At 43.1% G+C, this 15733-nt stretch overlaps 1 protein-coding gene across 1 annotated transcript in view; it reads left to right on the top strand.

The window, feature by feature from the left end:
* Nucleotides 1–15733, top strand: part of cfap92 (cilia and flagella associated protein 92 (putative)) — a 160801-nt gene that overhangs the window by 136511 nt on the left and 8557 nt on the right. The window contains exons 15-16 of the mRNA XM_068052273.1: nucleotides 530–674; nucleotides 7489–7691. Coding sequence (XP_067908374.1) covers nucleotides 530–674; nucleotides 7489–7691 — 348 coding nt within the window. The remainder of the gene's footprint in view (nucleotides 1–529; nucleotides 675–7488; nucleotides 7692–15733) is intronic.

Genomic DNA, 15733 nt, shown 5'->3' with positions numbered 1-15733 from the left:
CATGTAAAACCCCTCGGGCTGTATGCACCAAAAATGTTTTTGCTGTGTAATGCATATAAAATGGAATGGCAAGAGTTGTGAGGCACCTCATGTTTTGTATCGAAGGAATCTGATCTCTATTGCACTTTCCAAAATGTCAAATTTGAACTGTTTTGTATTGTATCTTTTTACAAATTTTTATGAATTAAGTATATTTTTGGGAACAAAAAATCTACAGGATGACTCAGTGTCCAAGCAAGAAGAACTGTAAATGGCCTGGACCAGCGAGCTGCATCAGAGTGCCCAGTTGGTGCTCATAGCTCACCGCATTCACTCCTTTGAAGTCCGAGGACTTATTCAGAGTAGTCCTTGGGCCTCTTTTCTGGCATGCAAATTCAGAGCTCCAATCATTTCACTCCCCACGCAGATAAAGCTTTTGTGCATGATTGTTTGACTCATGGGGGTGATTTGCATAACTCGCCATAGACACCTTCACAGTGCAGTTTTCTTATTACTGTTGATGGTATGAACTCTGGTGTTTTGCTTCTAGATTTGGAAGGAAAATATTCTGCATGGTAACCTATATGTGCCAATCCTACAACGTGGCAGATGGAAATGGAGTGAAAGGAATAAAGATTTTGAATTATACAAAAAGGTATCTTACGCATCACCCCAACTCAGTATTCACTTGGCAGGTATGTGCTTTAGTGATTAGTAATTTTAAAAAAATGCGGAACCTCATTGAAGAGTTTGCAGGATCAGATACTGAATAGTTATATAACTCTCAAGAAAACAAAGGGAATATAGAAAAGAACAGCAGTGCTGAAATCGTGTTTGGAAATGAGATAGCTTAAAGTAGTATGGAGGACACGAACGTACAAATGCTTAACGCCTTACCTGAAATTCCTTCCTCCATTAATTTGGTACAGACGCTAATTAATTTATTTAAAATGTGTAAATGATTCTGTTAAATTAGTAGACAGAGGGATTACAGACAAATGCGTTAAGTGGTTATACAGAACTGTTCCCCGGCGTTATTTCAAAGTTAATGGCATAGATTTTCACTTTGCTGCCTAGGCATAAAACTGGTATTGTACATCGGCAACCTGATGGAGAAACCGTCCTCTTGTTATTTCCATTGACTATGGGAACAGAAGTAGGCCATTCAGCCTCTCAAGCCTCTTCCACTGTTTAATGAGTTCACGTCTAATCTGCATCGCTACTCCATCTGTCTGCCTTGGTCCCACATCCCTTTATACCCTTGTTTAGCAAAAATCTTTCAGTCTCAGATTTAAAATTAATTGAATGAGCATCTATTACTTTTTGTGGGAGGGGGTTTCACACTTAGAGCACTGTTTGTGTGATTTGCTAACCCTTCGGTTGAATGGTGTGGCTGTGATTTTGAGGTCATGTCCTCTTGTCCTAGACTCCCCCAACAACAGAAAAAGTTTTTTTCTACCTACCCTATCAATTCCTTCCAAAATCCTCTTCTCTTTGGCTTTGCATCGTTGCCATGATTCACATCTACTGCTCATCTGTTGTGAGTCTTCAGGTGGGAGTACAGTCCAATTCGAACAAAGCATTACTGGTTGCAATGGGGGCATCGGAGGTTGTCATTCACTGATGCAGGGGCTACTGCCGCATGCTCCTTCCTGCAACGGTGCTCCTCTGTGGCAATTTGTAAGTGTAGTTCTTCAAATTTCTGTGCTCCAGTTTGGAGACTTAGGCACCAAGTACTTTGGTCATGTGAAGACTGTTCCCAGCTGTTTCAGTCAATCTGGCATGAAAGGATGTCTCACTTGCATGATCCCTTGTATCTTAGCTTTGGCCAGCCAACGGGTCTGCTGGTGCTATCAAGCTCGCCATATAGTGCATCTTTTTCTAGGTGACCATCAGCCATTCTAATGACATGGCCTAGCCACCGTAGTTGACGTAGCTTTAAGCGTCGCCATGATACTTTCTGAATTAGAAAGCTGCAGGACTTCTGTGTTGGAGACTGTATGCTACCAATGGATCTCAAAGGTCTTTCACAAGCAACGCATATGAAATGAATTCAATCTGCGTTCCTGCTTCTGATATGTAGTCCCAAGTTTCAGCACCAAACAGCAGCCTACTTAATATGCAGACATTATAGATTTTTAGTTGTGTGGCAATTGTAGGTTTGGAGTTTTTCCAGGCTCTTGCCTGAAGCTTGCCAAATGCTACAGCAGCATTAGCAATACGAGCCGATATCTCATCAAGTTTCATTTCACTTGAAACCATTGAGCCCAGGTAGCAGAGTTTGTCTACATTGTTCAATTCAGTGTTGTTTATTTGTAATGCTGCTTTGGACTGACCACATTGAGTCATTGCCACTGTTTTTTGTAGACTGACCCCAAATTCCTCTGCAGCAGTTCAAAAGGCACTTAGAATTGACTGCAGGCCTTCAGCTGAATGTGCCACAAAAGCTGCATCATTAGCAAACAGGAATTCACATATCAGAACATGTCTCAATTTGGTCTTTGCTCTCAGTCAGGACTGGTTGAACAGTCTTCCACCTGATCTTGTACGTAGTAATACTCCTCTAAAATTTTTTTCATTATCCCGAAAAGCTTACAAGAAGAGGCAGGAGAAGATGTCAAACAGCGTTGGTGCAAGAGCACATTCCTGCTTTACTGCACTGAGTATTGAGAATGAATCAGTTGGAAATCCATTGTAGAAGATTCTTCCTTTCATTTCATAATGGAAAGATTTCACGATCTGGAGTAGTTTTGGTGGACAACTGATTTTTTTTTGAAGAAGGGGGAACAGACCATCTCTGTTAACCAGATCCAAGACTTTGGTCAGGTCTACAAAAGCAGAATCTAGTGGCTTTTACTGTTCTCTGCACTTATCTTGAAGTTGTAAAGTTCATGTCTGTGGTTGAACGACCAGCTCATTGCACACTGGCTCTCTGGATAGACATCATTGCCATATTTTTTAGACGACTGAGCACTATTCAGGCAATTTCTTTCCACTACACACAATAGTGAAATGCTTTGGTAGTTGTTCCAATGTGATTTGTCACCTTAATTCTTGTACGTGGTTATGATTTGGGCATCTCTAGTTTCCTGGGGAACTTCTCCTTTTTCCCACATGCTGATGATAAGCAAGAACAGCTTATGGTGCAGACTAGGGCCTCCCAGCTGCTGGCAATCCATTATACACAGTATTCCAAATAGATGTCCACTCCTCTTCTGGACTCTGAGGTTTACTTGGAATGAGTTTTTCAGCAAAGGCTTCAGCTAGTACTTGCTGAAAATTCTCCCTCTTTTGGCTGTCCTTGAGGAGTTGCACATTTATCCATGGATGGGCTTGATGTTTATAGTTTCTTTTCTTTTTGAACAAAATTGGAGCACTTACAATGGACAGGAGCATGATCGGTTTCACAATCAGCACTATGCTTAGATCTGGAGATCTGAACATCTTTCATATCCTGACATCGGACAATAATGAAATCAAGTTGATGCCAGTGGGTGGAACAGGGATGTTGCCATGTCACTTTCCATCTGTCTTTCATAGGAAACAGCGTGTTGATGATGATTAAGTTGTGATTGCAGCAGAACTCTAACAGCTATCCATTTGAATTCATAGCTCCAATATCATGGCCCCCAAGTACAGATGTCCTAAATCAAAGTCTTTTCCAACGCACGCATTGAAATCTCCTAAAAGAAATATTTTGTCACTTTCTGCTACATTTGTCAACAGTTGGTCATGTTCATCATAAAATCTCATCCTTTTCTCTAACTTATAGGACATCATTTCAGCATAAGTACTGATGGTGTCAAAATCTGTTGGATTTATTGGGGTACGTACAGACATGAGTCTTTCTGAGTGGCACTCAGGTTCATCAATTGTCTCAACCAATTTGTTTCTGATGGCGAAACATAAACCATGCTCATGCCATATCCCATTAGGCTTCCCAGACCAGGAGGCGTAGTCATTTTCACAAGGTGAACCAATTCCTGTGATCTGTATTTCACTCAGTGCTGCAACATCAATGTTAATATGGGACAGCTCATAGTTGATGTGTACCATCCTTTGAGGGAGTGAAGCACCTCTAATATAGTCCGTTAGGGTTTGAACATTCCAACATGCAAATTTATCAGGAAATGTAGGTGGTGAAGCAAGGCCCTTATTGGGCTGTCTCCCATAGGGGCAAGCAAACCATCTCTAAATAGAGCTGCTTGGTTGCCTAGGGCAGCTGCATGGATTGTGCAGTCGTTTCATCTGCATGTGAATGGCCATGATACCCTCGCTGCCTGAGCTAACAGAATTTCTTCAGTTTACCAATCACAGGCAGATAAGGCTAGCAAGATGTTTGCCTGTGCAGGCGAGATCAGAGCAACAAGGTTAGCGCATAAGCCAAGCTGCTTTCTCAGCTAATGCACCTTATCCAGTGACAAGGACGAGCCAAGATGACTGACAGTACATTGGTTGCACCACAATGCCGGAGATGGTGGTATGTGTGCCGCTGCGGGTCATGAAACTCCATATCATAAGAGGAGCAATAAAGATGATGGGTGTTGTCTTCTGTTTATGGTGCTCAGTGGAGGGTACGGCCACAAGGGTTGATCCAAGATCATTTCTAGGGTGCTTGGGGCTTGCCAGTAGCCAGAGGTCCCTTTTGCAAAAAGCCAGTGTGACATGAGGAGCCAGGCACTTGACTTGCAGAGGAGAAGCAATTTTTAAAAATTGTGCTGATGGGTATTATTTCACTTTTTAGCGAGATCCAGGGGCATTTCTCAAATTTGAGATGAACATGAGACCCAACATTCCAACTCTGCACTAAATCCCCTCAATAAATCCTCGACCTCAACATTACCCCCCACTATAAAATCCCCACCTCAACATCCAAAAAGGCTCAAATAAATCACCTATTAACCTATATTGCAGGAAATACAAGCCTATTTTATGTAATCTCTCTTCATAATCTAATCCTTGGAGGCCTGGTAGCATTCTGTTGAATCTGCATTGTGCTCATTTCAAAGCCAATGTGTCCTTTCTGAGGTTTGGTGCCCAGATTTGAACAACTTACTCCAGATATGGTCTAACCAAGGCTTTGTTTAGCTGTAGCAAAACTTCTTCCCCTTTATATTCTAGGCCTCTAGTTATATAAGCTAACATTCATTAGCATTTTTGATTTTTTAAAATATATCTGACCATAGTTCTGGTCCCAGAGCCATTAACAAACAGGAGGTGGCTCCTTGGCCTCCACTCACGTTGTGCTAGTCTTGGAGTGAACACTTGCACAAAGCAGAGATAGCCAGTAAGCTGTCGGTTTTGAAAAAACACAAAAATTGTATATTGCTGTGATGGGCTCAAGCATGGATGTGCTCAGAGAGTGTTTGCTTCCCTTCTCCTTCTGGACCAAAGCCTCCTCCATTGACCTCTGGATGTAAATGGTGATCCCTAATGAGAGAAACATAGTTGAGGTCATGTTTCCTTCATTTTCACCAACTCTTCATACGCATGTCAACAGAGTTGAGTATAGTGTACCTTAACAGGACTGGCCTAGAAAGATGGTTGAGCACTTTCCTGAGCAGTTTTTTTGCCTCGATTTGCTCACTGTGTTGGGGAGTGGTTTTGGAGATGCAGAATTCTTAAGCCTCAATGTCTAAACTCAATGTTTATTTGGTCAAGGTATTTGACCTTGTGCCCTTGACAGTACATATGAGTTACGAGTCAACAACCTTGAAAGGACAGGGACGAAAAGAAAAGAGAAAAAAAACCTTGTAAAATCCACTCAATCTGCTGTCAATGGACTACATTTTATTAACCACCTTTTTCCTGAGTTATTGGCCAAATTTGGAGGTCAAAATTTCTCCATGTTACGGTAGTAAAAGCTATGATTGCAGATTTGAAAATTACAAGAATGGTTACTTGGCATTTATTTTGATATAAAATTCTTGATGTGATTAGTTATGAAATATATTTAAATATCACACCATAAGTGCGTAAAATCTTGTGTTTGACAATTAAAATTGCAGATATTTATAGAAAAATCACTTTGGCTCTTTTATATTTACTGGAAACTTAACTGATCTAATATTGAAACCTTCAAAGGGTTCCCCTTGTCCTCACTCTGCCATTTCCGCCACCTCCAGCGTGATGCCACCACTAAATGCATCTTCCCCTCCCCTACCCTATCAGCATTCCCTCCGCAACACCCTGGTCCACTCCTCCATTACCCCTGACACCGCGTCCCCTTCCCATGCAATCGCAGGAGGTGTAATACCTGCCCTTTTACCTCCTCTCTCCTCACGATCCAAGGCCCCAAACACTCCTTTCAGGTGAAGCAGCTATTTACTTGTACTCCTTTCAATGTAGTATACTGTATTCGCTGCTCACAATGCGGTCTCCTCCACGTTGAAGAGACCAAATGCAGATTGGGTGACCGCTTTGCTGAACACCTCCGCTCAGTCCGAAAGCATGACCCTGAGCTTCTGGTTGCTTGCTATTTCGACACTTTCCCCCTGCTGTCATGCCAACATTTCTAGCTTTGGCCCGCTCCAGTGTTCCAGTGAACATCAACATCTAATCTTTCGATTAGACATTCTACAGCCTTGTGGACAGAACATTGAGTTCAATAACTTCAGAGTATGACTGGCCTTTTTTTTAATATTTTATTTTTTTAACCATGTGCCTGCTTTTCATGCAGTCAGAGCTGCCCATTATTCACTATTAACACTCTCTCTGGACTAATGCTTTGTCTTTCACCACAAGCATTAACACACGCTTTGCCTTTGTCCCAGGACAACTTTGTTATTTAATCTCCCTCTGCCCTATCAAACACCTTCCCCTTTGTTCTCTCCCCCACTTCCCTCCCCTTCACTTGCTTAAAACCTAATTCTTTTCTAACCTTTGCCAGTTGTGATGAAAGGTCACAGACCTGAAACATTAACTTTGCTTCTCTCTCCACAGATGGTGCCAGACCTGCTGAGTATTTCCAGCACTTTTTGTTCTGTTTCAGATTTCCAGCATCTGCAGTATTTTGCTTTTATTTCATTATTGTTTAATAAAAATTATAACTGAAGAATGCCATAAAAGAATTTAAGTATTTCTGGGTTTTTTTTGAGTACACTAAAATCCTAATCAGCTCTCCGTATGGAATGTTCTCATGCCAGACGATACTCTCGCTCTCTGAACATTCATTAAACAGAATCTAACTTGAGCATTTAACTAAATACATGCAGTGTGTTTTACTAGATTGGTTATTTTATTACAGCTTTCATGAGTTCTTGCTAATCTTGCAAATTTAAGCATCTTCTATTCCATAAAATGTGAAAAATATGGTTTGTTTGGTTTTGTGCCTCTCCCAAGAGATTATATGTACTCTAGGGAGTATCTAACTGCGCTGTGCAAGGCATTATGGCTGTATGTGAAAGCATAGATGGAGCAGCTGGTTTTTCCTGTGACATTTTCATATATAATGGCAGTGATATTTTCTTTTAAAAAAATGAAATCACTGCACAAAATTTTGCATTTCAGGTGATACTTTAAGAGCTGAACAACTTGAAACTATTTACAAAGGTTATGAGGATTGGCGTTCGAAGGTTATAGCGGACAATACCAAGATTAAATGTTGCAGACGTGCTATAGATTCTGAGTTACAAACAACTGGGCCAGAAACAAGCACACAGCTAGACAAACCTACAACAGCCCCCCTCAAACAGCCCATCACTTTTCAAAAGGTACTGCGCTTACAGTTTATTATATAGAACACAGTTTTTTTAGAAGGATCTGCACACAAAATATTAACTTTTTTGTGTTTCACCAATCTGTGTTTGGAGAAGCTTTTTTTGCTACATAAAGTTTTTATTTCCTTTCAAGTCATTACATAGTCCACGAACAACAAAATTCTGACATTTATGACTTAGAGATGATCAACTCAAAAAAACGGTCAGCCAGCATTTTTCCATAATGCTTTACGAAACATGGTACAATGATGTTGTAATGTATTTTAGGCTCTTTCCACAAAATGAACAGCCCCCTCCACCTTCTGTAAAATAATAACTTGAATCATTAACTGGCAATAAGCAAAGATAATTTATGTAAAGTGAAAACTGCTAAAAATGCAGTTCATTAAGTAAGTGTGGATTTAGCAATGCATGTACACGAACTCCAGTTCCTGAAATTGACCACTAAGAAAATTTAAATACAATTGTAAAAGTTTACAATACAGAGGGGGGCCATTTGGGCTGACGACTTTGCTAGATCAATCCAAAACTAATCACATTGCCCTGCTTTCTCCCTGTAGCTGTGCCATCTTCTGCTTTAAATATTTATCCAATTTTCCCAAAAAGGATACAATGATCTCCACCTCAACCACAAATTAATTGTGCCTGTTTAAAGCAACTTAATTGAGGAAGGATCATTTCCGTTTAACAAAAAATCTCAAAACAAGTTTCAGTTTGATGAAAAGAACTTGCTTTTTCCTCAAACTCAGATCATTTTATTTTATATATGAACATGCAAGCATACGAATTAGGAGCAGAAGTAGGCCATTCAGCCCCTCTAGCCTTCTCCGCCATTCAATAAGATCATGGCTGAGATGTTTGTGTCTTGAATTCCACACTCCCATCTACCCCGATAACCTTTGATTCCCTTGCCTAACAAGAATCTATCTACCCCGCCTTACAATTATTCAATGACCCCCACCTCCACCACCTTCTGGAGGCAGAGCGTTCCAAAGTCACACAACCCTCAGAAAAAAATTCCCCTCATCTCTGTGCTAAAAGGGTGACCCCTAATTTTAAAACAGTGCCCCCTAGTGCTGCACTCGCCCACAAAAGGAAACATCCTTTCCACATCCACCTTGTCAAGACCATTCAGGATCTTATTATAGAGTCATAGAGTGATACAGCACTGAAACAGGCCCTTTGGCCCACCGAGTCTGTGCCAACCAACAACCACCCATTTATAGTAATCCTACATTAATCTCATATTCCCTACCACATCCCACAATTCCCCTACCACCTACTTATACTAGGGGCAATTTACCAATCAACCTGCAAGACTTTGGCTGTAGGAGGAAATCAGAGCACCCGCGGAAGCCAACGCAGTCACAGGGAGAACTTGCAAACTCCGCACAGGCAGTACCCAGAACTGAACCTGGGTCGCTGGAGCTGTGAGGCTGCGGTGCTAACCATTGCGCTGCCCATTATTACTTCAATCAAATCTCCCCTCACTCTTCTAAACTCCAGTGAAAACAAGCCCAGTCAGTCCAACCTTTCTTCATAAGACAACCCACTCAATCTAGTGAACCGCCTCCAACGCATTCACATCCTTCCTTAAATAAGGAGACCAAAATTGCACACAGTATTTGAGATGTAGTCTCACTAATGCCCTGTATAACTGAAGCATAACATCCTTACTTTTATTTTGAATTCCTCTCAAAATAAAGGATAGCATTCCATTAGCCGCCTTTATGACTTGCTGTACCTGTATACTAACTTTTTGTGGACTCATGCACGAGAACACAGAGATCCCTCTACACCTCGGAGTTCTGCAGTCATTCTCCGTTTAAGTAATACTCTGCTTTTTTATTCTTCCTGCCAAAGTAAACAACTTCACATTTTCCCACATTATACTTCATCTGCCAGATTTTTGACCTCTCACTCAACCTATCTATATCGGTCTGCAAGCTCCTTATGTCCTCTTCACAACATACTTTCCTACCTATCTTTGTGTCATCTGCACATTTAGCTACCATGTCATCGCTCCCCTCATTTAAGTCTGCTCCGCCATTCATTATGATCATGGCTGATCATCCAACTCAGTAACCTGTTCCCACTTTCCCCCCATATCCTTTGATCCCTTTAAACCCAATCGGGCGGCACAGTGGCGAGCACCGCAGCCTCACAGCTCCAGCGACCCGGGTTCAATTCTGGGTACTGCCTGTGTGGAGTTTGCAAGTTCTCCCTGTGTCTGCGTGGGTTTTCGCCGGGTGCTCCGGTTTCCTCCCACCACCAAAAGACTTGCAGTTGATAGGTAAATTGGCCATTATAAATTGCCCCGAGTAGAGGTAGGTGGTAGGGAAATATAGGGACAGGTGGGGATGTTGTAGGAATATGGGATTAGTGTAGGATTAGTATAAATGGGTGGTTGATGGTCGGCTCAGACTCGGTGGGCTGAAGAGCCTGTTTCAGTGCTGTATCTCTAAAAAAAAGTCATTGATATAAATTGTAAAACGTTGAGGCCCCAGCACAGACCCCTGTGGAACTCCACTCACGAACGACATCCTGCCAATCAGAAAAGGACCCATTTATGCATACTGTCTGTTTTCTGCCAGCCAGCTAATCTTTTATCCACGCTAACATGTTACCCCCTACATTATGAGCTCCTACTTTGTGTAATAACCTTTTATGTGGCACCTTGTCAAATGCCTTCTGGAAATCCAAGAACAGTATGTCAACAGGCTCCCCTTTATCCACAGCACGTTACTCCTTCAAAGAACTCCAATAAATTGGTTAAACAATCTCCCTTTCACAAATCCATGCTGACTATTCCCGATTACCCTGAGTTTGTCGAAGTGCCCAGCTATAGCCTCCTTAATGATTGATTCTAACACCTTCCCCAAGACAGATGTCAAGCGAACTGGCCTATAGTTACCAGTTTTCTGTCTCCCCCCACTTCTTGAATAGAGGGATTATATTTGCTATTTTCCAGTCTGATGGAACCTTTCCAGAATTTAGTGTTATTTGAAAAATTAACACCAACGCATTTACCACCTCATTAGCCACCTCTTTTAAGACCCTAGGATGAAGCCCATCACGATCCAGGGACTTGTCAGTCCACAGCTCCTTTAGTTTGGTCAGTACTGCTTCCCTGGTGATTGTAATTTCAACAAGTTCCTCTCTTCCTTCCACCTCCTGATTTACAGCTAGTACTAGAATGTTTTTTGTATCTTCTATAGTGAAAACAGAAGCAAAATATTTATTCATTTCATTCGTCATTTCATTATCTATTAACTCCCCATTCTCACTCTCTGGAGGACCAACATTCACTTTACTTACTCTTTTCCTTTTTAAATACCTGCAGAAACTCTTGCTATCAGTTTTTACATTTCTAGCTAGCTTCCTCTCATACTCTAATTTCTTTCTCCTGATTAACCTTTTAGTTATTCTCTGCCATTCTTTATATTCTGACCAATCATCTGACCTGTCACTTATCTTTGCACAATTATATGCCTTTTCCTTACTTCTGATTCTTTCCTTAACTTCTTGAGTTAACCACGGATTGTGGGTCCTCCCCTTAGAATTTTTCTTTATAGTAGGAATATACTTATCCTGAGTATTCTGAAATATTCCCTTGAAAGTCTGCTACTGCTTCTCTATTGATCTACCTCCTAGCCTAGTAATATTTTTTATTCATTCGGGGCGGCACAGTGGTTAGCACCGCAGCCTCACAGCTCCAGCGACCCGGGTTCAGTTCTGGGTACTGCCTGTGTGGAGTTTGCAAGTTCTCCCTGTGGCCGCGTGGGTTTCCGCCGGGTGCTGCGGTTTCCTCCCACCACCAAAGACTTGCAGGTTTTTAGGTAAATTGGCCATTGTAAGTTGCCCTTAGTGTAGGTAGGAGAATGATAGGGAATATAGGATTAATGTAGGAGGGGATGTGGTAGGGAATATGGGATTAATGTAGGATTAGTATAAATGGGTGGTTGATGGTCAGCACAGACTCGGTCGGCCATAGGGCCTGTTTCAGTGCTGTATCTCTCTATAATCTCTATAAATGTGATGCAGGCGTCACTGGCTAGGCCTGCATTTATTGCCCATCCCTAATTGCCCTTGAGCTGGTGAGCTGCCTTCTTGAACCGCTGCAGTCCATGTGGGTTAGGTATACTCACAGTGCTGTTAGGAAGGGAGTTCCAGGATTTTGCAGTGAAGGAACGGCGATCTAGTCCCAAGTCAGGATGGTGTGTGCATTGGAGGGGAACTTGCAGATGGTGGCATTCCCATGCATTTGCTGCCCTTGTCCTTCTAGTTGGTAGATGTTGCGCGTTTGGAAGGTGCTGTCTAATGTGCCTTGGTGTGTTGCTGCAGTGCATCTTGTAGATGGTACGCACTGCTGCCACTGTGCGTCGGTGATGGAGGGAGTGAATGTTTGTGGATGGGGTGCCAATCAAGCGGGCTGCTTTGTCCTGGATGGCGTCAAGCTTCTTGAGTGTTGTTGGAGCTGCACCCATCCAGGCAAGTGGAGAGTATTCCATCACACTCCTGACATGCTTGCAGATGGTGGAGAGACTTTGGGGAGTCAGGAGGTGAGTTACTTGTTGCAGGATTCCTCGCCTCTGACCTGCTCTTGTAGCCACGGTATTTATATAGCTACTCCAGTTCTGTTTCTGGTCAATGGTAGCCCCTAGGATGTTGATAGTGGGAGATTCAGCCATGGTAATGCCATTGAATGTCAAAGAGAGATGGTTAGAACATAGAACAGTACAGCACAGTACAGGCCCTTCGGCCCACGATGTTGTGCCGAACCTTTAACCTACTCTAAGATCAAACTACCTACCTACCCTTCATTCTACTATCATCCATGTAGCTATCCAAGAGTCGCTTAAATGTCCCTAATGTATCTGCTTCTACTACCACCGCTGGCAGCGCATTCCACGCACCCACCACTCTCTGTGTAAAGAACCTACCTCTGACATCTCCCCGAAACCTTCCTCCAATCACCTTAAAATTATGCCCCCTGGTGATAGCCCTTTCCACCCTGGGAAAAAGTCTCAGGCTATCCACTCTATCTATGCCTCTCATCATCTTGTACCCCTCTATCAGGTCACCTCTCATCCTTCTTCGCTCCAATGAGAAAAGCCCCAGCTCCCTCAATCTTTCTTCGTAGGACATGCTCTCCAGTCCAGGCAGCAACCTGGTAAATCTCCTCTGCACCCTCTCTAAAGCTTCCACATCCTGCCTATAATGAGGCGACCAGAACTGAACACAATATTCCAAGTGTGATCGAACCAGGGCCTTATAGAGCTGCAGCATAACCTCGCGGCTCTTAAACTCAATCCCCCTGTTAATGAAAGCCAACACACCATATGCCTTCTTAACAACCCTATCAACTTGGGTGGCAACTTTGAGCGATCTATGGACATGGACCCCAAGATCCCTCTGTTCTTCCACACTACCAAAAATCCTGTCTTTAAACCTGTATTCTGCATTCAAATTCGACCTTCCAAAGTGAATCACTTCACACTTTTCCAGGTTGAACTCCATCTGCCACTTCTCAGCCCAGCTCTGCATCCTGTCAATGTCCCGTTGCAACCTACAACAGCCTTCCACACTATCCACAACTCCAGCAATCTTTGCGTCATCGGCAAACTTGCTAACCCAGCCTTCCACTTCCTCATCCAAGTCATTTATAAAAATCACAAAAAGCAGAGGTCCCAGAACAGATTCCTGCGGAACACCACTGGTCACCGAGCTCCATGCTGAATACTTTCCATCTACTACCACCCTCTGTCTTCTATGGGCCAGCCAATTTTGTATCCAGACAGCCAACTTTCCCTGTATCCCATGCCTCCTTACTTTCTGAATGAGCCTATCATAGGGAACCTTATCAAACGCCTTGCTAAAACCCATATACACCACATCCACTGCTCTTCCTTCATCAATGTGTTTTGTCACATCTTGAAAGAATTCAATAAGGCTTGTGAGGCATGACCTGCCCCTCACAAAGCTATGCTGACTGTCTCTAATCAAACTACGCTTTTCCAAATAATCATAAATCCTGTCTCTCAGAATCCTCTCCAATAATTTGCCCACTACCGACGTAAGACTGACTGGTCTATAATTCCCAGGGTTATCCCTATTCCCTTTCTTGAACAAGGGAACAACATTTGCCACCCTCTAATCATCTGGTACTACTCTAGTGGACAGTGAGGACGCAAAGATCATCGCCAAAGGCGCGGCAATCTCTTCCCTCACTTCCCTTAATATCCTTGGGTATATCCCGTCTGGCCCCGGGGACTTATCTGTCCTCATATCATTCAAAATTTCCAGCACATCCTCCCTCTTAACCTCAACCTGTTCAAGCATATCAGCCTGTTCCACGCTGTCCTCACAAATGACCAGGTCCTTCTCACTAGTGAATACTGAAGCAAAGTATTCATTTAGGACCTCCCCTACCTCCTCCGACTCCAGGCACAAGTTCCCTCCACTATCGCTGATTGGCCCTACCCTCACTCTGGCCATCCTCTTGTTCCTCACATAAGTGTAAAATGCCTTGGGATTTTCCTTAATCCTACCCGCCAAGACTTTTTCATGTCCTCTTCTAGCTCTCCTGAGTCCATTCTTCAGTTCCTTCCTGACTACCTTGTAACCCTCTAGAGCCCTGTCTGATCCTTGCTTCCTCAACCTTAAGTAAGCTTCCTTCTTCCTCTTGACTAGCTGTTCCACATCTCTTGTCATCCAAGGTTCCTTCACCCTACAATCCCTTCCTTGCCTCATCGGGACAAACCTATCCAGCAGTCGCAGCAAGTGCTCCCTAAACAACCTCCACATTAGTTAGATTCTCTCTTGTTGGAGATGGTCATTACCTGGCACTTGTGTGGCGCGAATGTTATTTGCCTCTTATCAGCCCAAGCCTGGATATTGTTCAGGTCTTGCTGCATTTCTACACGGACTGCTTCAGTATCTGAGGAGTCACGAATGGTGCTGAACATTGTGCAATCATCAGCGAACATCCCCACTTCTGACTTTATGATTGAAGGAAGGTAATTGATGAAGCAGCTGAAGATGGTTGGGCCTAGGACACTACCCTGACAAACTCCTGCAGTGATATCCTGGAGCTGAGATGATTGACCTCCAACAACCACAACTATCTTCCTTTGCACTAGGCATGACTAACCAGCGGAGAGTTTTCCCCAATTCCCATGTCAAGAGCAGTCAGTCTCACCTCACCTCGAGTTCAGCTCTTTTGTCCATGTTTGAACCAAGGCTGTAATGAGGTCAGGAGCTGAGCAGCCATCGTGGAACCCAAACTAGCGTCACTGAGCAGGTTATTGTTCAGCAAGTGCCGCTTGATGGCACTGTTGATGACACCTTCCATCACTTTACTGATGATTGAGAGTAGACTGATCGGGCTGTAATTGGCCAGGTTGGACTTGTCCTGCTTTTTGCGGACAAGACATACCTGGGCAATTTTCCACATTGCTGGGTGGATGCCAGTGTTGTAGCTGTACTGGAACAGGTTGGCTAGGGGCGCGACAAGTTCTGGAGCACAGGTCTTCAGTACTATTGGCGGAATATCGTCAGGGCCCATAGCCTTTGCAGTATCCAGTGCCTTCAGACATTTCTTGATATCAAGCGGTGTGAATCGAATTGGCTGAACTCTGGCATCTTTGATGCTGGGGACTTCAGGAGGAGACGAGATGGATCAGTAACTCGGCACTTCTGGCTGAAGATTGTTGCAAATGCTTCAGCCTCATCTTTCGCACTGATGTGCTGGGCTCCCCCAGTAACTCAGTTCACTTCAGCTAGCTCAGCATTCATGCCCACATATTTAAGTTAACTTATTTAAGTTTAAAATACTGGTGCAAGACACTCTTCTGTCTTTCACACTGGATGCAAAATTCAATCATATTGTGGTCGCTGCTACCGAGAGTTGCCTTTACACTGAGATCATTAATTAATCCTGTCACATTACACAATGCAAAGTCGAATATAACCTGCTCTCTGGTTGGTTCCAGAATGTGCTGCTCTAAGAAACTAACTCATCATCCAGGCTACTA

Source organism: Heterodontus francisci, chromosome 19 (assembly GCF_036365525.1).
Source record: "Heterodontus francisci isolate sHetFra1 chromosome 19, sHetFra1.hap1, whole genome shotgun sequence".
Classification (NCBI taxonomy): Eukaryota; Metazoa; Chordata; class Chondrichthyes; order Heterodontiformes; family Heterodontidae; genus Heterodontus; species Heterodontus francisci.
The sequence above is the reverse complement of the archived record's forward strand: the minus strand, read 5'-3'. Positions and strand labels throughout refer to the sequence as shown.